The sequence below is a fragment of the Thamnophis sirtalis genome, unplaced genomic scaffold (assembly GCF_051295495.1).
Source record: "Thamnophis sirtalis isolate CommonGarterSnake01/CBP01778 unplaced genomic scaffold, rThaSir2_p1.2 scaffold_6, whole genome shotgun sequence".
Taxonomy (NCBI): Eukaryota; Metazoa; Chordata; class Lepidosauria; order Squamata; family Natricidae; genus Thamnophis; species Thamnophis sirtalis.
Genome location: NW_028261386.1, coordinates 49,111,221 through 49,137,522, shown reverse-complemented (window position 1 = coordinate 49,137,522; position 26,302 = coordinate 49,111,221). Strand labels below are relative to the sequence as shown.

Genomic DNA, 26,302 nt, shown 5'->3' with positions numbered 1-26,302 from the left:
TTCTTCACTCAACATCTTGAAGCATGTGATCACCTTTTCTGTTCAAGCCCTCAAGCTATGTGGTCCTGTCCACCATTAAACCATCTTTCAAAGCAGCCTCCATGTTTCCAGTGTCTTTTTCTCCACTTGGAACTGAACCCAGGAGGATATTTCAGGAGGACATTTTTTCCAACCCTCCCTCCTTTCCTTCCTTCCTGGATGTCATTTTATTTTATTTATTTTGGCCACCAAGAGCCTTTGGCATCAAGCACACACACATGATGGAATTTATTCTTGAATTGGTGTTTCTTTTAAACCAGTCGATATCAATAGAATTTATTTCAAAATATACATTCAGGAATAATTTCATGTTGCATAATGTTACTTTGCACAGTTGCAGCATGATTTTAAATAACCTAAAGAAATTAATTGCCTTGTTTAGCTACAATCTTTAATAAATATAACCTAACTTCCGTTATTGATTATAACTCTATTACAATTAAGTTTTGATCAGCTTCCATTAAAGTATTTTAAAATCTACCTAATTAAAAATCAATAAATGTAAAATGTAACATAAATGCAGATACATTCAATAAATATGATTATTTCCATTTGTTGAAGGACTTAACTATTCTACTGCATTAAAAATTACAGTTCAGTAATAATTTTATAAAGAGCTGTGGGGATTACATCCAAGACTTGAGTCAGCCATTTGAAATCCTGAAGCCTATTTCTACATCCCTACAGTACTGTATGCCTCCCAGGGAAATGAAACGCAAAAAAGAAATATTTTTGTTCCTTTCAAGACAGCTAGAAAGAAGGAAGGAGACATCTGCTTTCCTTGGTGATATGAGGTCATAAAGGGTTGCCTGCAGTGGGGAAGATACTTCTGATGTCACAAAGGGGGCCTTAGCAACAATTGAAGCATAAATACAACAATAATTGCCTTGTGAGCTCAGAGTGCCTTTGGCTGGCTAGGTGGGTATGATCTCTGTCTTTTTGACACCTGAGATTTCAAGTGCCCAGAAGATTATTTCCAGCTCTCCATGAGCCCAGACGTCTGAGCTAGAATTTGAGGTTTCCACTTTCCCAAAAGCATCTTTTTCAAGTCCTTTCATCCCAACTGGTGGAACTCCTCAAGCTAATGTTACCTCTGGAGGTATTTCAAGTAAGTTTTTCCTTTGTTTGGGGAGACAGTACCAGCTAGTTCGCTGTGAGGCATCCCCAGATGAAAAGATTCAGTTTTGAACTGGAATTGATTTTCCGGTTATAGTAATTTTTAGGGCTCCAACTGATGGTGGTTGTGACATAGAAAATACTTTTAGTAGCTGTGCTGATTCACCCACTATTTCTACACAGAAATAATTTTATTTTGGTAACTTCCCAGCTGGTCTACAAGAGGCGTTACATATGGAGTTGCCTTTAGTATAATAGTACTAAATAAAAACATGAGCAGCTTTCTTTCTACTGTTGTACTGGTTACCAAATGGGCTCTGCGAGACATAAAAAAAGACATGGGGCCCTGATTTATTACATTTACATTTCATCTTTCTTTTAGGAATTAACTTTTTCATCTGTTCAAGCTTTATAAGCCTGCAAGACAACCTAAACTGCACTTTTCATAGTTGAGTAGGGATTTGATCCAGGATGTTTCTAATTTGACTCCATCATTATCACTCTTATAACAATACAGCTCTTTCACCTGTTTTATCTACAGGCATTGCTCTGGTGGAGTTGTTTTAATGGCTTGAATTTTAAACTTTGTGCTTGCTATTTTATGCCTTATTGGAAATTGTGGAGGAAACAGTTTGCGGTAATTCTATTACATTTCTGTAAATCGTGTTGCAATCTGGTTTGATGAAGATAGTATATATACCTTTATGGATACAGGGATGTTTTTAAGAGTGCGTGGGATGATGTATTTTTTAAAGAACAAGTCCTTCAAGGGCTACACTTTTACAGTAAGCAGGAGCATAACGTTCTGTTTTTGGGGGGCTCCTTGCTATTGAAATTTTTTTTTAAAGGGGGAAATCAAACCATTTGAGGTTCTCAAGAAATTAAAGCTTGTTTATGAGAAAAAAATATGGAAGTAATTTTGTTGCTCCAAAATGATATTTTGGAAGGTTTAATGACATCACTTGAAATTACAGGAGCATGGCGGGGATACCCTAGGGCAGTGTTTCTCAACCTTGGCAACTTGAAGATGTCCGGACTTCAACTCCCAGAATTCCCCAGCCAGCATTCGCTGGCTGGGGAATTCTGGGAGTTGAAGTCCAGACATCTTCAAGTTGCCAAGGTTGAGAAACACTGCCCTAGGGAAAAGCAGGTGGATTTTTTAAAAAATACATCTAGATTTTGTTTTTAGGATTAATCTGAAAAAATATCCCACATCCTCAGACCAAAAGAAGAAGTGCTTGTTAAAGAAGCCACAAGAGCTGAAGCAGCATGGGAGACTGGAAAGCTTACATCAATACAGTCCTGAAAGACAAGAATATTGAAGACGTAGCAATCGTTGGACATTCTGACAATAAGTCTGTATGGGCATCTAAACCAGGAGGTCTGTTGGCAGCCATTTCTCCTCAGGAAGTTGGGCTGATCACTGGGCAGGATAGAAAATCTTTCCTACAAACTGGGATCACCATTGCTGGAAAAAAATGCAGTGTGATCCGTGACAACTTGCTATTAGAGAAAGATGCTGTCATGGACACCCGAACCAAAGGTGGTGACAGTAGGTCCATCTGCATTGGGAAATCTTCCAAAGCTCTTATCTTTCTCATGGGCAAAAAGGGGGTCCATGGAGGAGCCCTGAACAAGAAAGTGCATGATATGATAGCAAGCATGAAGGCAAAAGGCAGCTAGATATAGGGATTTGCCTGAATCACTTTTCTCCTGGAAGGAGGACATGGGGAAAGTATTGGTCCTTGAAATAAAAGCGTTTGATGAACACTTTGCCTATTTCTTTGAACTATGGATGGGGGTTGCTCTGGATTACCTATGCCCATCTGAAGGAGGGGAGGCAAAGAGATTATAAAGGTGGGAGAGGTGATCCCCAAATATAAAATACATAAACCACTAAGCAGCAGACTAATTGGCACAATGTTTAAAAAATGCTTTGCCTGAACAAGTCCTCACTGGAATGAATAGATCCAGCATACCTTAGGGAGATAGCAAGTAGTCTCCACCAAGGAATGTGGAATTTGTTTTGAAGAGTCAAAAGAGGCAGGCACTTGGATTCAAGATTAGTTTGAGCCAGTGGTGGGTTCCTACTGGTTTGGACCGGTTCGGCTGAAATGGTAGTGGTTTGGTGGCCTGGGTTGTTTTCTGGGTGCCGCCATAGGCGCCGCCATCTTGTTTTTTTGCTTCTGAACCTGTGCAGAACAATTTTTATTGTATTGTGCATGCATGCGCAGCGTGCATCTAGGGTGTACATGCGCACAGCGCACCCACAAGCAAACCAGGAGTAGAGACCGCTGGAACCCACCCCTGGTTTGAGCCAATGGCTTACATGGTTTTTGGCCACAAGTTCTAATTAGAAATCATTCCAGCCTCATCCAACTTCTGATTTAGGCACACAACAGGAACCAGAAACAATTGACTTAAGAAACTTGATTTAAAAACTTATGATGGTTGACTCTCCCAGGGGTTCACTTTATGTATGATAACCCAACTATTGAGTCACATCACCATTCAACATTTGCTTCATTTTGCTTTTTGAAGAAAAAGAAAAAAAATACATGAAACATTTTGTTATCTTAACTTCTGCTTAATCTCAAACATGCTTAATTTAATATATTTTTAAGAATACCCAAGCACATTGTTCGAAATTCACTTTCTTCAATTCCTTTTTTTTTTTAATGGTAACTGGTTTAGCAGCTGGCATTGATTCCTCCAAACTATCAACCCATTATGGACATTCAGAAGGTGATTACACTTTTGCTATAGAAATTTCAATATGCAATATCCAGTGAAATTTACCAAAGTTGTTTGCTAAACAGCAAGAACAAATTCTACCTTTCTCTTCCTTTCCTTTGTCTTAGTGCAAAGTTCAAGAGGATTCCTTGCATTTGTGCTTGATGCAAATCTATGCAAGAAGCTTATTATAATAAAAATGTAATTATAACCATTAAACTGCATATTAGGAATTGGAAACCTCCAAGCCAGAAGTGGTATTCTGCCCAGTTCGCATCCGGTTCGGGTTAACCGGTTGTGGAGGGGCGTGAGGCTCCGCCCACCCAATCAGATGTCATCATGGGCCTTATGCGCATGTGCATGCTCCCACTACTGAATCGGTAATGAAGAAAATAGGATACCATTACTGCTCTAAACACATTTGTCCAGATGTTTCTTTGGGTCTTTCTATTTGATCATTAACAAGAGGGCAACCGTCTATGGAGATTCTCAATCATCCAGGTCATGGTTGTCCCAAAGGTGTTTTTCTAGAAGGCAACTTTCTTCGGATTTTTTTCTGAAAACATTTTGCTTCTTAGAATTATTTCCTAGAAATTATTACACACACCCCCCATCTCCTAAGGAGTAGTATAATTTTTAGAAAGATTTGTTATATCTTTCAAGGAATTTAGGCAGAGGGAAGTCCTGTGCAAATAAATGAGAGAAAATGATGAACAAAAATGTATTCAACCCACCACCAATAAACAAGTAGTGGAACAGACAATAGAAATCTTATTTTATGGAAATAAAGGAGATGATAAAAATATCTGCACTTCCATTTATCATCTCCAGGGGAAAAGCTCAGTGAGTCAAACACTTTAACTGAACTCAGTGCAGTTATTCTGCAAGTAATTGGGCAATCATAGAATTAAAAATAGAACCATTAATAATAAATACCTGGAGAAGAAAACAGCTTTGCAAAGATAATTGGTTTCACTTGCAGTTCTTGGGAAATCATTTTAGCAAGTATTACCCATTTTCAGCATCGGTTGTACAAAATTACAGAAGGAATGATGTGAAGCTAGAGGTGGCCTTCACTGGCTGTGTCTGAACCGTGTATTATCCTAATTTTGTTATGCTCTATGTAGCCTGCCTTGTCAGGTGGACTCGGCATGGCTGGCAAAGCTCTTGGAGTAGGGGCTTGGAGAATAATTTAGTTAGGGCATGAGCAGGAGGCGGTGGCATCTAGATACTCCAACTAACAAACACAGTTCTCACCACAAAGGGAGGAAAAGGTAGGCAAATGGCTATGAAGTGACTGGTAGGTAGAGGAAGACTTGACAGCGGTCCTAGATTCTAATCCAGCCCGGCGATAATGCCATGTTACCAGTTCAGTAAATGAAGGTGCGAAAACAATTCTGGATGTGTAGTCTCAATTTAAAAAAAAAATCACAACAGCACTCTGTGCCAGAGAAACATTTCCGCTTTTAATTGTTTCTGTAGAAACCCAGAAGGGTTTGATGAGTTAATTTAGGTTTCCCTTATCTTTTAGATAATGAAAGGGGCAGTAACATGGATATCAACATTCCTGTTTTCTCCTTGTGGTAGGAGCTTTATTTTTGAAAACATTGCTGACATCAAAGCAAGCCTCTTCAACAAGAAGCTTAAAATAGAATTTTTCAACCTGTTTTAAAAATATATATTTTAATTGATTTTGCTTGGGGTGTATTTTTTGTAAACTCTGCAGAGCCAAAGGAATTGGAAAGTGCAGACATTTGTTGATGTAACAGCTTAGCCTATGTAATATTTCTTAAAGCTTTTCTCATTCCCAATAGAATCTGAATTTTTCACAGTAGAGGGTGCTGAAGAGCAGTATAGAGATTTGAGCTTTCATAATAGAAATAGCTGCATCTCGTTATCCAGATAAGTATAAAATGCTGAACTTGGCTATGTATTTAGTGCATGTTCCATCTAACTACAGCTATAGTCTAATTTAAGATTTCACCATTGATTTCTACTTTTTAAAAAAGTAATATATCTTATTTCTCAGACATATACTGTGTTTTCCCCAAAATAAGACAGGGTCTTATTTTCTTTTGACCCCCCCAATATTGATTGGGTCTTATTATTGGGGGGGCTTATTGTTTTGGGGTTGCCGGGTGGCTGCTCCCTTGCGAGCGGGCGCCCGAAGAGCCAGGCACAGCCTCAGGAGCAAACGGCTCTGTTGCGCAACATACTAGCTATGAGGTGACCACGCTCACGACCAGCAACCCAGCCATCCCATTTTCCAGCCAGGCAGAGTGCCAGTGATATCCCAAAGGCACTAAGCTGTGTGGTGCTCTGCCCTCCCCCCTAGCTCCCGCGGCTTGATGCATTCGAGATACCCTTAGGTCAGTGCATGGTGCTCTGCCCGGCTGGAAAGGAAGATTGTGTGAGCAACTGTTCCATCCCCAGCTGGTGTGCCTCCCAACCTCACCATGCCCTGGCCCAGCTTTCCCTGCAGGGCCAGTGTGCCACCGTGGCACTTCGAGCATAACGTATTCTCCAGGTTGCAAACTACAGAGATCCACAGTCGAGGCTCTCGGCAGCGGCCGCTCTGGGAGTACGCTCTATAGTTGTGGGCTGGCTGAGGCAGAGCATACTCACAGAGCGTACAACCATAAAGCGTATTCTCAGAGTGGCAACTTTCGGAAGACTCGGCATCCTACCTCCGTGCTTTGGAAACCTCAGAAAAAGCCATGCGGCAGCAGCGGACGGTGGCGGCAGCAGAGGTGCCCTGGCTCTGAAGGGAGAGTTAGGCAAGGGCATTGTGAGGCTGGGAGGTGCGCGAGCTGGGAGCTGAAAAGCCGCTTGCACAACCTCCCTCTCCAGCCATGCAGAGCCCCATTCACTGACCTAAGGGCATTCTGAAGGCGCCAAGCCGCAGGAGCTGGAGGGTAGAGAACATACGCTCATGCAGCTTAGCGATACCCCTAGGTCAGTGAATGGTGCTGTGCCCAGCTGGAAAGGGGGGTTGCCCTTCAGCTGCTCGTGAGCGTGGTCACCTCATGACGGCTGTGTAGTGCTGCTGCAATAGCGCAACACAGCCATTCGACCCTGAGACTGTGCCCAGCTCTTCGGGAACCCGCTCGCAAGAGAGCAACCACCTGACAACCCCCCTCTCCAGTTGGTCACAGCACCACTCACCAATCTAGCGGTATCCTGAAGGCGCCAAGCAACACGAGCCTTTGCCCACCTCATTCCTGTGGCTTGGTGCCTTCAGGATACGGCTAGGTTGGTGAGTGGCACTCTGCCTGGCTGGAGGGGGGGGGGTTGTCCAGAGGGCTTATTTTCGGGGGAGGGCTTACATTTTTGCCCACCCGAAAAAATATGGCATGGTCTTATTATCAGGACATGTTGTATTTTCAGGGAAACACGGTAACCTGGAAAATTTATAAAGTAAACAAAGGCAGGGGGGAATGGGCCAAATAACAAATTGTGCCTTGTGATACAAACTATGTGGCTTATGCACTTGGGGCTGGCATCAGGATCGAAATATGAAGGGCCAGGTTTTGCACTGTGACATCACAAGGACCTTTTGCATTGACCCAGAACACAATTAATCACGAATTAAACAAGTTCTTATTATGCTAGGTGGATTAATCAAATCATTTGGACAAGAATACCTAGAAACAGTGTGGATAATTATCATTATTCATGATAATTCTGTCATGCAGATGGCCTTGGGAGAAATATTCAGAAACTGTTACAAAAAACAATAAGGGCAAAAGCATTCCGTAAACCTTGGAAATTGAGAAAAATATCAGGAAGAGACTTGAACTGGCTAATCCCACCACCTGTCCCCCAAGTGATACTCTGGTTTCCCTATTTTCTATTTCTATCTGTTTGGGATATTCCCAAATCAATCCCAACTCCTCTTTTCCTCACCCATCAGGAAACACCTCTGAGATTTGTGGATTTCATAGCTGTAAATGAACAGAATATTCCTAGATAATTGTTTGATTATCCATGCAACATTTGGAATGCATCTGTATATTCCATTGCAACTGATCATTTTAAACAATGTATTGATCAAAACCGAATGTATTAATAATGGTGGAAATGTACTTGTTCTTTACTTGTCCTACTTTCTTTTGGGTGGGACTCTTGAGATTGTAAGCTTGAGGAGGGAGACTGCCTCATTTCTTATGGATTTTACATCAATAACTGTGGGAATTTTTTTGACTAAAGATGAGGAAGAGGGAAAGAAAGTAGACTAATATCATTCAACAAAGCCATGTATTCAAATTAATTGGTTAAATGTCTTTAATTTTCCTTTGTAAATCATTTTGTTAACAGATATGTTTATTAACAACCTAAACACAATACAGCCTTTAAACTGTTATACAAAATAAATTCTGAAACATATACTGAAAGCAGAGGCAAGCAAAAAAAAAGCATGGAAATGAATGTTATTTAAGCAGAAACATATCATTTGGGAATAGAAAAACTGGAATCTTTCCTCTACATAGAAGAGAGAACTAGTCCATCCAGGCTGTTAGCCCAAGCTTCATACTTTTCCAGTGAGAGATACATCTGATTACTTACGGTATTTTTGGTTTTTGGACTATCTCGGAAAGATAGATGTTATTAAATATTGTAATACAAATGTCTGTCCTACATAGGCAGGCAACATAAAATCCATCTATAAGAGATTTGGGCTGCTGCTGTAACAATTCCAGAGCTTGGACAATGAAACAGAGCTATCCATGGCATACATATACATTTGACATTTCCTTGGAAATTTGGGGTGAATTGAAGTCCCTATAGAGAGGAGCTTTCTCTCCCTTTTGTTAGAAACTAAGCCTTAGTTCCTCTGCAAGTAGATTCCCAAGCAGCATAATTACTTTGGACTGGTGATTCAGTGTTGGCCTGTTGAGTCTCTTGCATCACTAGAGGGTTCTAGAGAAATACTATCTATTCCAATAGCTCAGTGTATCTCAACTTTGGCAACTTTAAGATGGGGGGACTTCGTGACCCGTCAAAACTGCGGTCCACAAAAGCGTGATCGACGAAAGCGCGCATTTGACGTCATCACAGCGCGACGAAAAAAATTAAAAGTTGAAATAAAAATAAAATTAAAGCAAGCCGATTCACATAAAGGTAAGGGTTAGGGTTAGGGTTAGGTTAAGGGTTAGGGTTAGGTTTAGAGCGTTAGGGTTACATTTAGCGTTACGTTAAAGGTTAGCGTTAGGTTTAGCGTTAGGTTAAGGGTTAGGTTTAGGGTTAGATTTAGGCTTAGGTTAAGGGTTAGGTTTAGGGTTAGGTTTAGGGTTAGGTTTCGGGAGGTTAGGGTAAGGTTTTCGCTTTATTTTTACATTTTTTGATCACAGGGCGATGTTTTCGTCGCGCTGTGATGACGTCAAATGCGCGCTTTCGTCGACCGCGATTTTGTCGTCCGCAGTTTTGTGATGGAACCGGGGGATTTCACTCCCAGAATACTCAAGTAGAGCATCTTACAGAAAAACAAATGGGAAAGAACAAAGACACAAGTCATCTAGAAGAGTAAGCATACCTTTCACCTCTACATTAAAGCAATGAGGATAGAAGCTGCTTTAGCAAAAATGCCTCCGTCTATGTCCCCTATAAAGAAGCAGATTGCACAGAATCTCTGCTGAATGGTGAAAACTGAACCTGCTGTATCTCTGCTCAATTCATGTGGATTCTGAAATTGCTAGAATTGAGAGGACTATAGACCAGACACACTGAAGGACTCCACATTCTGATCTTTCGATACCATTCTCCTGATTTACTCCCTCAGTCTCTGCTACACAGTCTTACCCCAGTCTTCTTCATCACTACCCTACTTGATTTTTAAAAAACACATGGGTGATAGTTCATTCCAGACAGTGAAACTGCAAGTTTCTTCACTTCATAAGGAGAGCCTATATTGGGTACTATATGAAAAATTCATGAACCATATCTGAATGGTTTTTTTTGGGGGGGGGGGGGGAGAAATTAATTTCTCTTTTGGAGTCCCCATTCTTCTTCAACCCTTCTCAGTTGGTCTGCTACTCACAATACTCCTCTGGCTGAACATACAGATGCTATGCTATTACAACCTTTCCTAGCATGGCATTTTGGAGAAACTTGTAGTGCTTGTATCTCAAATCATAGACCAACATTTTGATGGCAATGTGGTCTTGCCAAAAAACCAATTACTTCTCTTCTGTTTCCTTAATTTCTCTCCATTTGCCTTCTCTCTCTCCCACCATCTTTTATCTTTCCTTTTTTCACCATTTTTTTGAATGGACTGATTAATTTTCCCCAAGAGTATTTATATGTTTAAATCTGAACCAGTTAATTAGTTTTGTCCCTTTGGCATTACGTGTTCATTTTAATTGATTGATATTAAAGCACTTTGAGAATCATGAAAACTTGAAAACAGCTAAACGTTTTACAAAAAAATGCGCAACTGGATCCATTTTCCTTAGTCCTCCTTTGACAAATTGGGGCATTTACAGAAGATGAAGCATATATATACAAAGAAGAAATTGCTGCTCTCCTCAGTTGTGTTGCTGTTGTTGTCTTCGTCCTTCTTGTCCCCCTCAAAAAGTAGTGAGATCTATCGCACTGATGTACCCGTCCAAACAGCCAAGCCAAGTGGTGAAGTGTAGGCTCTGGCCAAACCCTGCAGGCCAAGGATCAAATAGCTGCATCCTTTCTGCAACACTTTGCCCACATTCTGAAAGTAGTAAAAGAATATTATTAGCATGAGGAAACAATTCACCTCCAAAAAACTCTAGTTTAACAAATATTTCTACAGCCCAAAGATTCCAGTTCTGCTCAGTCAGCACAATTCTCTGAGATTCTTAGAATGTCCAGTGGTTGGGGAGAGCAGGGTTGGATAGACACTTACCCAAGTAGTTCATTGAGTCAACTTGATTCAATCATTGTCTTTTAGGCCAATATATCTAACATCAGGATAAAATTGGGGTTATAGCTTTAACTGTTTTCATGCTGGTTTGTTCCAAATGGGACTTTAAATGCCTGAGCCATTGTTCATTATTCTCATGAAGTGTTGTTATGCATTTCATTTAAAGAAAAATCTTAAATATTTTTCTTTTTCTTCCATGCCTTCTTTTCAACTCAAATGGTTTCAGAGCAAATTACCAATAATGTAAACCAAGCAATAAATCAACAAAATCATAAAAAGGGTAAAGAAAGACAGATTTAAAAAAATCATAGAGGAACAAATGTCAATTTCCATCCAATTCCATCGGATTTTCTCCCAGAAAATTTCAATGCAAAACAAAAACAAAAACACAGGCATGATGTTCCTGGGCTAAATCTCATCAGTGAATATTGTAGTGTTTTGCATTTTGAAATGGTTTTGAAAAGCTATGGATTTTATCACAACCAATAGCAGCCACAGGATCCTGGTGCTTTTGTCAGAATGATGAAATACTGTTACATTGCAAGCTCCAGTCATGCGTGCAATATTGTGATACATGTGGAAAAGTGGTGAGGCTTGCTGTGATGCTTTCATTAGTCTGACTCTTGTTTTGCCTCCCCTAACCCCATTGATCCGAACAGTAGCTGGAAGGGGGGAAAGCAGCAATACAAACTTGTTTTAATATACACATGCAGATGCCACACACACGCAAACATTGATTTCCCATTACAAAATATCACATTGCTTTATCAATACAGCTGGAAGAAGGGGGGGATGAGGACTTTCCTCTCCCCATTCCAGTCAAAACAATCAGTACCAATTTACAGGCAGGTTTGATTAGAACCTGAACAAATCAAAATGATATTTCCCTTTCCTTCTGAAGCTTTTAAAAAAGGAATTGTTAAATATTCTGTCAGTCATCTACTTTTAATCTATGTAAATATTAACATATTGTTTTATTGTGTCATTAAGGGCATGATTTCCTTAAAAGAGACAGGTAAATAGAAGAATCATAGATGGTACGAGGGACAAAATTAACCACCAGCCAAGGAAGGAACCCCCTGATTATCATCCTGACACTTAGCATTGCTGGTGTTGGACTGTGATGGGAGGGAAGGAGGGAGCCAAGGCGAGTTCCAAGAAAGGAAAATCCACAACCTCTACCTCCCTTGATTCTACTCTCTGAGTAAAGGAGTGGGTAGGGCTCAGGAACAAAGGAGAAGCATTGGTGATCAGAGGTGGGTTGCACATTTCATTACCACTGCTTCGCTGTGTGCACGCCTGCCCGCTTCACGCATATATGAAGCAGACAAGTGTGCGCCTTCCGCACATGCACCTGGCATTCTACGCTTGTGCTTTGCTTGCATGTGCACCTCCCATGCATACGCCTGGCCTGAAAAACATGCCTAAATAGGACAGCATAGAGCCGGTCTGAACCAGCTGAATACCACCTCTGTTGGTGATAGAATAACGTGGAGTGAATTTTAGGATACAACCTGTCCTGAATGGTAAATGTCTTTGGTAAAGTATATTTATCATGTTTAACTTGATTGACACATTTTTTTGAGATTTGCCAGAACACTGAACTATAAATCAATCAATAACAACAGGCTGGCTTTTCCTGTAACACTAAGCTACATAAAAATTGGTTGCTCAATTTGTGGTGTGAATACTGCCATAGTGAGATTCTTCTTTAGGAAGGCAGTGTTAAGAAAATCAGCTGTACACACCAGCGGAGCAAAAGACAGTGACACTTGCTTTTTAAAAAAAATGTGCAATTGGGAGATTCATAACACGAGAATGTCTGTTTTGCTTTGTTATAGTGCTACTCCATTTACAGCATTTTGACAGAAGCTTTCTATATATTTATTGTACACAGACAAGCCTTAAGGTCAGCAGGTCATACAAAAGAGAGGGTATCGTAAAACAATCGTACAGGAAATGTCCTGATAGGCTTCAGTGGTGAGGAAATTGAGATATTGGCAACAATCAAGGGCAGTGCAAGACATCCTCTGTACTCATGGCATTTAACAATCCTTGCAATGTTTAAATAGCAAGGATTCAAAGAAAACATTTTTGTAGCCATGTAAAGGTGTGTCCGACATCTCTTACTCTAATAGATAGTAGTGGAAGGACCCAGGAATGCTAAGAATGTATGAGAAAAACAATAGAAAAGCAGGGAGGGAAATTTAATGGTAAAGGAACAAGAAGGAAGAAAAATATTGAAGTAGGTTTATCCTTTTTTAAAAAAACCTAAGGTAGTCATGGATCAACATAACAATATCAGTACTGCAGCAATGATAGAAAAAGGGGGGGATACCATAGTAACATAATAGGTAGCAAGATGACAGAATATATATATCATATAAAAGGTGTGATATATAAGATATAAAAGATACAAAAGTATAAATTTCCACAACACAAAACCACTATTTAGACAAAACTGCCATTGTTATTTTTTTTTAAAAAATAACCTTAACATGTAGATTTCGATTCCTATCAGCTAAGCCAACAGCAAAGGATTATGAGAGCTGTAATTCAGAAGGCCCAAAAGATAATGCCTGAACCTTTCTTTTAAAATAAGATGGATGTGAAAATACACAAGACCTGAAACATTCATAAAACATCCCGCTCCTCCAATATAATCATCCTATAGATACATGAGATGGCTCCAGCCGATGGTGCAAATAACACAATGGAGAAAACCATTGAAATGGAATCCAAGCCATTGCCTTTAGCCTAAAAACCACAAGATCTAACAGCCTGGTGATCAGGTTCAAGATAGTAGCCACATGTAATTGCAAGCTCAACAGGAACCATCTCCTTTACTGTGACTTAGTTATTAGCTTATGGACTGTTCCCTGTTACAAAAATGAACATAGGAAATTCAAGTACTTGATTAGAGGTAATATAAATAGTTTCTGTGAATGAATTTGCTGAATATGATCCAGTTATAGCACAAACCTAGAACTGAGGAGGAATTTCCTGACAGTGTGAACAATTAACCAATGGAACGGATTACCTTCTGAAGTTGTGGGTACTCAATCACTGCAGGTTTTTAAGAAGAGATTGGATAGCCATTTGTCCAGAATGGTACAGGATCTCCTGCTTGTTTAGACGACTAAGGTCCCTTCCAACTTTGCTATTCTGTTATTCAATTAAACTTTGCTTAGCTCTCTCATTCCAGAGTAGGGATAGAGAACTATTCTATCCAACATTCCCATTATTGTTCAAATTGAGCTAATTATTGTAGTTCAGCAATTTTCTGAATATTTTGCAATACCCAGAGATTATTGAAAATCTCCTGGTTAACTGCCAATTGTAGGTGCTAACAGAAACAGCTTCATTCAGATATTTCTGTAATTAATGAAGCTAGGAGCATGAACTTGATATTCAAGAGGAAGGATAGGGAAAAACATTCAATTCTGATACATAGCACAAAACCCTGCACTGAGAATGAATTCTAAATTAAATATATTTCTTTCTCTAGATTCTGATTGGTGGATCTACAATACAAAATACAGCCTACGTCTAGAAATTTTCCTGCCTTTAGATTAGAGTACTGTATGCAAATATCTCCATACCTCTTTAAAATAGGAGTCCCATTTGCACATTACGGCAGTCAAGGGAATCTAAACATGCTGTGCAGAACTCTAAACAGTACAAATAACTTGCTTAATTAATCCAAGGGGAGTTAAAATGTAATCACACACGAACAATCTTTTGATATTTTTTTTTTTTATAAAACAATTTTTATTTATTTCATTTTCATTTTCATTTTATACAATCACTTATATACTGTACGTAACAAGAAAAACAAAAAGAAAAAAAAAGAAAAGAAAAAACCCCAACATAACACTTCGATCCCCCATACACCCTCTCTTCTCCCCCTCCAACTTCCATTTCACCCCTCCAACATTCCCCTCTTCTACTTCCCTTCCCCCTCAGACATCTCCCCCTCCCTCCATCTCACCCTCCTTACATTCCCTCTCACTCCCTCTTTACTTCTCCCTCCTCTTTCCCTCTTCTCCTCGCTTTGGTGTATCCATCAGTTTTTGTTTTTTTTTTTAAAAATAAAAGAGAAAAAGAAAAAAAAAAGGAAAACGAGCCGCAGTATACAAGTGAATTCTTATTGTTCTGAGAATTGAAACTGTAATTCCACCCTCCCCCCTCCCCCCTATAATCCCCCCTCCCTAACCCCCTTACGGCTTCGCAGGTCCCATACCCGGCATAATTCTTTAACAAGCATTTGAGTATAATAAGGCCAGCTAACTTTAAACTTAAAAAAAGAAAAGAAACGAAAAGCCAAAAAAAAAAAAAAAGGGAATAATAAAAAATAAAGAAGAAAAAAAAAAACCACACACACACCCAAAAAGAAAGGAGAAACAGAGAAGGGTCAATAAACCCACTATGTTAACACAGCTTCCCATTATCTGTAAATCTTAAACAATGTAATTCATTCCAAATTTCGATTATTTTACTACTTGCAGGGTTTCAAACTATATTAGAGCCAGGTAAGTTGATCAATTAGGATTCCCCAACTAAAAGTCTCATTGCTTTATCTATCTATTCAAACCGTTAATTTATCTCTTTTTTATCCGAATATCCAAACCTTTCTATAAAACCATTAAACTCAAGAACTTCTTTCATTTTTCATTTCCAACACCTCCCTTTCTATCCTTACCCACCTCCACATGTAAATTTTTTTTACCTTCCACCCTGCCTTTATCCATGTCCATATATATATTTTTTATCCGCGTCCATTGCTCCTCCCATATTTACTCCACTTTCCTGAAGACTCTCCGACCAGTCTTTCTTGACCTTATATTGAAATAGGAACTCAAACAAACATCTGCTTGCATTCTAGCCCCAAGTAGTCTAATTAAGCTTTCGCTACCCTTCCCTCTCCCACACGCCTCCCAACTCCGTTCGTCCCAGACCACAACTCAAAAAGATCGCAATCTCCGCTCTCCTCGCCTAGGAAAATAATTCATGCACAATTTGAGTTAGAGTTCAGACAAATCTTATATACAATATGTGTCCACAATCAGCAACGCTTCTTTCAGTCTCCATGTCTCATCATCAATATACCACTTTTCCATTTTATCCCAGACGGGAATCATAAAACTTTAAGAACATCGCTTAGTCTTTATTCTTTAGTCTTCTGCCCTTCCGGAAGAGGAAAGCAACACCCTCCGCCTTGTAGCCACGTGTCTCGCTGTTTGTCTTCTCCTTCTCCTTGTCTCTCTCCAGGTCCGGATGAATCAGGAAGTCCCGCCTTCAGGGTCTCGTAGTAAAATTCTCGGGCTTCACAGACAGAATTGATGCGGTGTTTTTGGTTGCCAAATGTAACTGTAATACCAGCTGGGACTTCCCATTTGTATGGAATCTGAGAATTTCTGAGTTCTTCGGTTAAGAAAGCGTACTCTCTCCTTGTTCTTAATATTTGAGATGGTAATTCTTTGAAAACAATCAAGTCCTGTCCATCAATTCTCAACCTCTTTCCGTAAAGCCTCTGTATTATCTCATTTCTGGATTCCCTTGTGGTAAAGTATATAATTATGTCCCTCGGAAGCTGTCGCTGTTTTGCTACCCACGAATTCTGGCGGTAAATTCTTTGAATCTGCCAATCAAAGTTAAATTCCGGACTTCCCACCAAGCGGCTGAAAGCCTCAAAGAAAATCTGTTTCAAATTCTCCTGTTGGTTTTCACGCAGTCCTCTAACTCTTATAGCAAAGGCAGTCTTATTATAATTTATCATGACAAGTTGTCTTTGAGCAGTTTCAATTTCCTGTTGTAAGGTTTCAATTTTGGATATCAAATTAAGGTTAGTTTCTTCCAAAAGTTCCAATTTATCCTCCGTTTCAGCAATATAATCTGTCATGACTGTCATTACTCCGATCATATCCTCCTTTGCCTGAGCAATTTTAGCATCAAATTGATCACATAAATCCGATATCAATTGATTAATTTCCTGTCTGAAATCATTAAGCGTTTTGAGAAGAAATTCTTGTGTTAGCAAATCTCCCGTGGAGGGTGTAGGAGACAAGGGTAGCGGCTTCATAGCAGTTTTTGGAGATATGTTATTAGGGAAGCGCTTCTGTTTAGATTTGGGAGCCATTCCAGAGTAAAAATAAAAGACAAGCAATCAAGCGAGCCAAAAATCAAAGTCTCTGCTCCCCTCAGTTAATCTTTTAGCAATTAGTACGGAGAAGCCTTCAGGAAGGTAGGGCTGACTAAGTACGTCACATCAAACACAAAAGCTACGAGATCGCCATCTTGTGACGCAGCTAAAAAAGAAAGGGAGCCTTTTGCAAAGTTGAAGCTGGTATTTTGAATAGTAATGAAAGAAATTCCTCAGGAATGGTCCCCGCCCGGATTAACATTTAAATAGCTTAGCTTTGTCCTGGGGGGGGGCAATCTGCCTAGGGCTGCAAAAAAGGCAGCGCGGAAAACTGGCCGGAGTAAAGGCTCAGCTAATGTTGAACCTCTTCTCCATTCACAGCAAAAAAAAGCTATGAATTACAAAGAGATCCTAACGACTGACCCTCTCCCTGCCCCTTTCTGCCAGAAAGGGGAGATATCTATAGATCTTATAAGATATACGAACCAGAGTCCTGACAGGAGCTTCGTTGAGCTCCCGACGGCGGCAGGCTCCACCCCCCGAAGCCACACACGAACAATCTTTTGAGGGCTAACTCCATTTCCAGATTAATTAATCTTCTTGTATTGTGTGAATTACTTCTTGACCATTAGTTAACATTCCTCGGAAGAAGGCGGGGCTTAGTAGTGAGAAGACGGAGTTTCAGGCCATTCCTGAAATTCCCCTATTCCGGAGGAATTGGACGTGTCGTTTTCGATCCTAGCTGAACTGGAGAGACAGTGAAGGTTTGGGGAGATCCAGTGACCTCAGAGACGTTCGCAGGTCTCGGGGGGGGGCTCGGAATTCAACCCCTTTTGCCAACCCTTTCTGGATTAGCTGTATGCTAACCGAAACTGCAGGTAGCCCCTAAGAATGGTAGAAGTTATTTCAACTGGTAAGCTGATTTTATTACTCAAAGAGAGATGGTCCGCATTAAAATCTAAGCTAATTGAAACCAAAGAACAGAAGAATCTAGCGGCAAATTGGTTTTTTTTAAATGGATTTATGGCTGGTGGTTACCCTATTTCTTAAATGTTTTGAATGCTGTTTACGTGGACAAAGGAAAGTTTACTTTACTTTAACACTCCCTCAGGCTCTCCTTAAGTGGGCTGTAAACCAATTTACTATAATTTGGCTTCTTATAACTTGACACTTTTACTGCTTGGCTGTGTTGGTCTAAGATCAGATAAGATTGCATAGCTCCCAGCGTGTCCTTACTTGCAAATATCTTCTGTGTCACATCATGGCATCCATACTTGCTTCAAGTGATTCGTTTCAAATGATTTTTTCCACTTTTCAAAAGTTGTTTGATACATATGAAAAATCTGAAAAAAAACTGGACTATCTGTTGTCTTTAACATTAAAATATGAAGGAAAGAGTGAGAGCGTTGAATGTTTGAGTGCTCCTGAAATTCAAATGAAGAATGTCAGAAAGGAAGTCTCTCAACTTGCTGACACGTCAGGCGTCTGGTCTACTTCGGAGGCAGAAAGAGAAAGAGATACAACGCTTGAAAGAGGGGCAGCCACACAGAAAATTTATCTCAAAAGACAGATTGCAGGAGGAATGAGAAGCATTAAAGACTCTATACTTTATGAAACATTATTTGCAGAATTTTCGATACCACCCTTGAAAATCAAAGACAAATTGAGTGGAACAAGCCAAGGACAACGTTATTACACCAGAGGCACCCTAAGCAAAAAGGTGCGAAGATATTTCTGTTTGGACTTGCTTATAAAAACGTTTGGGGAACTTGTTTTAAGAATGGCAATAGGACTAAGGAAGTTTTGCTATTGGAGAGACATAGGCTGATAGATTGAAGAATACAATTGAAAATTAGCTAAATCTAATTACTCTTATTTGTAATAGATATAGCTGAATAATAATTGATATTGATAGTAATGTATATAATGTGGAGTTGATATGATAAATAATAATTGGATATGAGAAAGGAAGGTTGGAAATATTTTTGGATTGTATACAAAGGTTATTAATCACAATAATTATCACTATTAAAAATAAAATAAAATAGATACAGTTAAATGTTAATTAATATGGGGAAAATGTTATGATATATGATATAACTACATAAAGAAGGGAGAATGATAATAAACTATACTGCATGGAAGATGGAATTTTTGGTATTAAATATTATGGATGTTCAGCTAAAATAGGATATGAGGATTTGATGTTAATAGAGGATTTTACAAACAAGTAAATGAAATGTCAGCAGGTATTATGGATTAATTCTTTGGCATAGTTAAGGATGAAGGATGTTTAAATAACTGTAGTCAACTAAAAGTGGAGGTATAACGATGTTAATATGGTAAACATTTGAATTAAGATATTTGAATTAATATGAATTAATGAAAGAGATGCACCAAAACATGTTGTAACCAGCTGATATACTTTTTTTTAATATAATATATACCTGTGTTCTTTTTTTTGTTTTTGTCTTTGTTTTTGTTTTTGTTTTTTGTTTTGTTTTTTCTTCCCTGTCTTGTCTTTTGTTGTTTTTGTCTTTTTTTTATTTTTTATTTTCCCACTGGTGTGGGCATGTATTGGTTAAGATTATTATTCTTATTAATATTTTTAAATAATAATTACAGTCAAATGAAAATGGATATATGATGATGGTGATATGTATGAATATTTGAGTTAAAATGCTCGAGTTAACATGAGTTATGTTTGTTGACTGTGGAGGAGATGCACGAAAGTTTATTTGTGACCGAGTGACACACTTTCTATAGCATGTAAAGAAAGATGTTGCACTTGTTTTAAATTAAAAATTAAAAATAAAAATTAAAAAAAAACATTCCTCAATCCTAAAACAATATTCCTAGTGTTTCTTAAAGTTTTTCTCTCTCAGGACTCTTTCCCACTTTTAAAAATGATGGTGGACCAAAAGAGTTTTTGTTTGTATGGGTTTTATTTATCGTTATTTACTGTACTTAAAATGATGCATTCACTGCTGTTACTTCTTCTCATGATTGTTTGATGGGATATTATTCTTCAACACAAGCTGGCAAATAATTTTGATTTGGCAAACTCCTAATAGGAACTTGGAGAACTCCCAGGGGTCTTAGGATCATACTTTAAGAAATTCTAGAAACCCTTCTGCCTTGATAGTTTTCATCCCACACAACAGGTAAAAGGGGGGAGCAAAGGTTGAGGGTATTTGCCCTTTCCAAATAGAAAGATTAAAAGAGCAGGAACTTGGGTAGCAAATATGTCAGCTGCCCGGTATCCTATCAATAGCTTGAGGATTTAAAATAATGGTTGTGATATGGCAGATCAAGCTATCTATTATCATTGCTATTGATAAACAAAGATTAATCTGTTAAATGGAGAAGGAGGTGCTTGGGTTTTCTCCATTGTACATACTCAACTATGATAAACTGTCCATGAAGGGATACTAAAATATAGGTAGATATATCCTCCAAATGGTTCTATTTGCCACTATCTTTTCTTCTGTTCAAAGTAGAGAAATCTGAAGACTTCATTGATCTATATAAAAGTTGATCATATATAAGGTACAATGACACTTTCTTCAGTCTAGCTCAAGAAAGTGACTTCAGTTTTAGAAACAATTGTGTGCCACAGGAAATGCTTAAGCACAGCCTGAACAATGAAGCCCTGATCTCAGCAAGGAGCAAAGTAGTGTTCTAAGAAATGACATGCCTTTCTTTTGTGGTTACTTCCATACAGAGTACAGCAAAAGTTTTGAAGCAGGACATGAATATTTTATCAAGAGCATGAGCATACAAAAAACCACAGAACTCAAATCGTTTTTCTTTTGGTGGTTACAATGGCTAAATACAATTGCATACACCAAGCCTACTATCTTCACTATGTGAGTCAAAATGTTGGATTCAGCTGATCGCTACAATAGAGTGGGCAATTCCCGAGCTTCAGGGATCCCCAGCTCCACTTACTTTGCAGCTCTCGGGGCTTCTGAAATCACAAGCTGTGGCATGATTTTCAAGCAGAAAATGTCAACATTCCAAGTAATGCACCCATAGAAAGCAAAACTCTGAGGCAGGCAAATTCCTCAAAGAAAAATTCAGGAAATCTATAGTAGCTTAATATAGCTGAATGGCAAAGAAACACCCAAGAACATGCTTCTCTAAACCAAAATTTAAACAAAAATTAGAAAACTCTGGGTTACCCATTTGCCATCATTGCTTTGTCAACTGTACTCTCCAGAAAATACTTACACAGCCACCAGGTATCAAAAACTGTCCTTCACAAATTGCAATGATCATGGACAACCCCATATCTGTTATGAAGGCTTTTTCAGCCTGGTGCTCTGCAAACCCTCAAAATCTTGGCTATAGTAGCTAAGACAGGCTGAGCTGAATAACTATCTGAAAGATATCACGTTGCCCAAAGATGCCTTAAAATTGTTCTCTCATTACTTCTTTTTATTTCACTGAATGATGATCAGGGTGAGAAAAACATGTGGTCTTCTAAGTAGTGAACAATTACTAAGTAGAGCACACAATTCATATCATTTTTTTTACCATTGGTTATGCTGACTAGACCTGAAAGACATTAGACTTCAACAATATTTAATATATTACACATGGATCATCACTAGAGCCAAACTCAAATTTCTAGCCCAAGCTGAGAAGTTACGGTAAGTGGGTGATCTCAAGTCTTCATTATCTCTCAGTCTGTTTGGTAGACCTTAAGCTTCCAAAGGCTTGTAAGGGATAACAAGACAGGAATAAAGTGCCCTAAATTTCTTGGCTACAAGGAGCCATATGAATGGAAAAATTAAATAAACAGTAGGAATAAAATGTGAAACGGCTTCTCAAGCAGTAATAAGTTAATGCTGATGCATTCTCTAAATTGCCATCTAGAAATTGTTCTGAAAAGAAATGTTGTCTGTTTTGCTGCTATTGTGGGAGGAAGATACACACTTTCTGCTAACTTGAAGCACTGACAAAATTAAGATGCCAAGAAAAAAGCAACAGAAAGATAAAAAAAACATCTGCTGTCATATGGATTTGCTTAGAATCTTTTCCATACAGAAATGACACATCCCTCTATAGATCTCTAGGTAAACATCAACTTCACTTTCACACTGATTAAAATAGTTTCTTTTGAAGAGAAAAAAAAAACACCAGCCAACTCCCACGCTGGATATAACAAACTCTTTGTTTTTCAGAGATCATCCTCATTCTGTTGCAGGGCTCCACAGAGTATCTAAAACATCTCATATGCCGACTCAGATAAATAAAACCTCATAACATATTTATTTAGACCTTACTGTCTCTACACTGCAATACACTTTGTGTTGTTCACTGGAAAAAGAAAATTAGGTTCCCATATCTTAGGAGCATACAATCTAAATAGACACCCCTTCCTTGGCTCTACTATCCTTGCATTCTTTTGGAAGAATAATTCATTTTGTAATTCTTTTTCATCCCTGATTTAGCAATGGTTATTCTACCAATATTTTCACCTATTTTACTTTTTTCTTCTGTGTTGCATGATTTTGTCTCCACTCATCTCTGATTCTTCCATAATCACCATTCACTGAAGCATAATATGCATCAGCATCTGAGACACTTTTATTTTCATATATATCTACAGCACCTTCTGATAATACTTTCATTCCTAATTAAATCTACATCTGTAATTCACATGACTAGTCTTCTAAAGCATCTGAACTGCAAAGGTTTTAATGCAGGAGTAAACAATTCCTTGATATGTTTGGTTTTCCTTTATTATGGCACAAAGTTTCATAGGCTTTATTGTATTGGTGGAGACTTGTGAAGACTTTGTTGCTGTCTCTCTCTGTATTGTGAATATAGTTGTCTGTTTATTTGTGAATGCAGAATCTCTGTGTCTGTTGTGAATGCAGATTGCATGCCAGACATCAGGCTCATACTCACATCCCTGTGAATGGTTAACTTTCTGTCGTGCACACTCTCAGGGCAGACCCACACTTTATGCCTGGCCCATTAAGAGTACTGTTCAAGCTACTCACCCCTTCCTGCCCACAGGATTGGATTAAGTTGTCCTATTATTCCCAGCCCTTTGAAAATGCATTCTGCAGGCATGTTCTGCTGCTTCAACTCAAAACTATTTTCCAACCTGACCTTTCTTAAGCCCTTCGGAGCAGATGGTAGCCAACACTTAGTCCTGTTCTAGTAGGAGCCCCAGCCATGATTAGCAGCAGTGCTTGGCATACTCCAGTGATCACCAGGTTGCTATGTCCTCTCCCAGTCACCAGTCTCCATGACCTAGTAATGGCTTTAAGTCAATGAACAATCCACAGTCCTAGAAGCTCATGCTCTTTTCAATCCTTATATCCCTCAGTGGCGTCCTTTCCATTTCTGGCCCAGGCTGAATGAAGTCAGCTTCTTTTGCTTTCCTCCCTCTGCTTATAGGGCTGCCAACCTTCCCTTCCCTTTATTTTTCAAATAATGTTGCTACTTTGTTTCTCTAAAACTGGATTAACAATTTGTGCTTTCCACAAATTCTGTTTTCTGGGAGCAAAAAACCCACAACGTTTTCCTTGTTATTGTATAATTTAAAACTGTAATATAAATATATTGGGGGGGGGAGTCCACATAAGTGTCAAAAGAAATAATGTGTGAAGGGGTTTGAAGGCATTTATGTGGGCAAAAAAACGAGAAAGCAAAGGCAAGGCAGGAGAAGTGATGGAAAGAAAGGCAGCCACTGATAGATGCAGTGAAATCTGCCTTTCCTTCCTGCGTGGAAGGGTAAAAAACAGGAAATGATCTTGCATAGTCTTTTACAGGTAGACCTCACTTAGTGACTGCCCTGCTGAACAACTGTTCAAAGTTACAAGGGTGATGAAAAAATAACTTTAGAGTGTTCTTCGCATTTATGACCATCACAACATCCTCAGAGTTATGTGATTGTGCATTTCATGCTGGCTTTCAATGAACAGAATCAGTGGAAAAACTGACAGTACAATTGCATGTCCTGATCATGTGATGTCTTGCTTAATGACCTCATATGACTCACTTAGTGACCAACTGAGAAGTGATGTCATCAGTTGCAGTCCCTTGAGGTTTCATTTCACAACTGCATCACTTAGCAACAGAATTGCTGGCCCCAATTGTGGTCGCTAAGCGAGGACTACCCTATACTCACCATTAAGGTGAATGAAGCAGTGTCCAATAACAGGAGACTCTAAGAGGCACCAACAAGGAGTCGGAGAAGAAAGCTAAGTTCTACATAGTGGCCTTCATAGGACTTACGTCACTGAATCAAGAAAGGCATAGTAATGATGGGAAGACCGTAACAATGTCAAGAATTTCTAAATTCCAGAGATCACTGCAGTTAACAGGATTGAGGATTTGTCCTTTTCTCCTTGTCTCTGAAATAGATTATATCCTAGAGTGGCCTTAAAAAGATCTTTCTAAAAACTCAGTCATCATTTCACTTGTTATCATCCTGCAAACACATAAGGCAGGGGAGGTGAAAGAAGGGTAAAAACGTTAGAGGTGAGTAAGCCTTCATCCATGTTGGTACTGATTCAAATCTAACCATCACCCTTTTCTTTGTGCATGTGCCAAAAATAGGAAGGAACTAACTCAAGACATGACTGCAATCCCAGCTATCCAGTGACCAATCTTTTTTACAGAGATTTTTAAAATGTTTGCTACAATTGAGCAAATTATCCATTATTATATATGTTGCAGATCTGCCAGGAGTATGTGTAAGTTTGCCCTTGGGAGAAGTTGGCTCAGTGGCATTACAAGATGACCAGCTTACTGTGGAAGATGATACTAGTTAACAATTCCAAAAGGAAAAAAAATAAATTTCAGCATCTAATGAGTTTTCAAAAGCGATTTAACTTCAGTGTCTTTTCCTTTACAAAGTAACAAACAAAAGGAAGGAAATTCTTTCACTAGAACTCCCCTATGGAACATCCGCTTGGAAAGTGAACAGAAAGTCTGACCGGCCACACCTTACACACACACACACACACACACACACACACACACACACACACCTTCCTCAGAAGACTTCTTTTAAAGGGCATCCAGTCCAAGACTGTCAGTCACAGTTCTCTGGGAGGCTCCACACATTCACCTCGGCTATGCGAAGATGGGGATTTTTAAAACTTTTGTAATATGTGTTTTTTTTTTAATGTTGTTAATGTTGTACCAAGGTTTGTTGGTCGGGACTTCAGTCCTGACCCCCCAGTGACTATTCTTCTGATACCCCAAATCTTCCTTTTCTCCAAAACACCTGACAGCAGGACAAGAAGCAATGGATAGAAGTTAATCAATGAGAGAAGCAACTAAGGGGAAATTTGCTGACAATTAGAACAATTAATCAGTGGAACAACTTGCCTCCAAAAGCCTTTGAATGCTCCAACAGTGGAAGTTTTTAAGGCGGGACAGCCACTCATCTCCTGCCTGAGCAGGGTGTTGGACTAGAAGACCTCCAAGATCCCTTCCAACTCTGTTATTCTGTCTTGCTCATCTGCCAAAGTGCCCGACCACCCTAAGTCCCGCGTGTTCTTACCTTGCCGTATTTTTTAAGTCTCTTCTTGCGCGCCTTACTTGCGCGCTCCGTTTTCCTTGGCGGCAGTGGCTGCTGCTCGCCGTCCCAAGCGAGAGGCTGGTAGTTGTCCGGCAGGGCGGCAAAGGCCACCGTTTTGGAGGCGCAACCAACCAGCTCCTCTGCTTCAGGCTGGCCTTCGGGAACCGTCGGGGACTCCACTTCCCGCCATTCCTCCCGCTCGAGGATGGAGACCTTGTCCTCCGCGGGGCTGCGCCTCCGTCGGAATTTGGCCCTCAGAGCGCCCGCCACGGGCATCGCGTCGAGGGAGAAAAGCGGGGCTCTTTCGAAGCTTTTCTTCCCTGGACCCCTCGAAACAGGCCCCAGAAGTCCCCTTCGCAACTGAGCCCGACAACAGGTGGAGCTCCAGGAGACAGGCGAGAGCGGGCTTCTGTCGGGTCCCGTCGCAGGAGACGGGGAGAGGCGGCGGCGGAGGGCCCTTCCCTGCTCTGGGCAGGGATTTTGCCAGCGCCTCTTCCAGAGTTCAACGTCCAGCCTCGCGTTGCACTGTTGACACTGCCAACCAGCGCAGCCTTGGCGGCTCCTCTGGACTTCCAGCGCCTGGCCGTGCGCAGGAATGCAGCGCTGCAACTTGTATAAACAAGCCAGGAAGGAAAGGCCGGGCCTTTAAAAAAAAAAAGGCATAATGTCCGGTAGCCGAAACCTCTTTTCATCATCGGATACTAAAAGCTTTAGAGTAGGAAAAGTTGCGGTTCCAATCCCTCCCCCGTTTGCTTTTGAACCTTTGGCTATGTAATCTGGTTTCAACTTTCTAATATAAGTAAAAGTAGAATTAATAAGATTAGGT

At 39.7% G+C, this 26,302-nt stretch overlaps 2 protein-coding genes across 3 annotated transcripts; one reads left to right on the top strand and one right to left on the bottom strand.

Annotated features, from left to right (window-relative positions):
* Nucleotides 1-941: 941 nt before the first annotated feature.
* Nucleotides 942-2,920, top strand: PFN3 (profilin 3). Of its 2 annotated transcripts, none has more exons than XM_087719115.1 (2): nt 942-1,147; nt 2,345-2,920. In XM_087719115.1, exon 2 carries the CDS (start codon nt 2,425-2,427, stop codon nt 2,836-2,838), a length of 414 nt encoding a protein of 137 aa, XP_087575241.1. In that variant the 5' UTR covers nt 942-1,147; nt 2,345-2,424; the 3' UTR covers nt 2,839-2,920. The 2 variants fall into 2 exon arrangements, with proteins under 2 accessions (XP_087575241.1, XP_013914583.2); XM_014059108.2 differs by having other exon boundaries at nt 2,332-2,920.
* A 6,929-nt stretch (nt 2,921-9,849) lies between these two features.
* On the bottom strand, nt 9,850-26,032 carry CUNH1orf115 (chromosome unknown C1orf115 homolog). The gene is made up of 2 exons (XM_014074186.2): nt 25,459-26,032; nt 9,850-10,591 (listed from the first exon to the last, which is right to left on the bottom strand). Exons 1-2 carry the CDS (start codon nt 25,750-25,752, stop codon nt 10,472-10,474), a joined length of 414 nt encoding a protein of 137 aa, XP_013929661.2. The 5' UTR covers nt 25,753-26,032; the 3' UTR covers nt 9,850-10,471.
* Between the last annotated feature and the right edge of the window lie 270 nt (nt 26,033-26,302).

What these genes read in the sequence shown, in the direction of transcription:
- PFN3 (XM_087719115.1), top strand. Translation starts at nt 2,425, where the DNA reads ATGGGAGACTGGAAAGCTTACATCAATACAGTCCTGAAAGACAAGAAT.
- CUNH1orf115 (XM_014074186.2), bottom strand. Translation starts at nt 25,752, where the DNA reads ATGCCCGTGGCGGGCGCTCTGAGGGCCAAATTCCGACGGAGGCGCAGC. An exon ending in GACTTAAAAAATACGGCAAG is followed by an intron (nt 10,592 to 25,458) that starts GTAAGAACACGC and finishes TACTACTTTCAG; the next exon opens with AATGTGGGCAAAGTGTTGCA.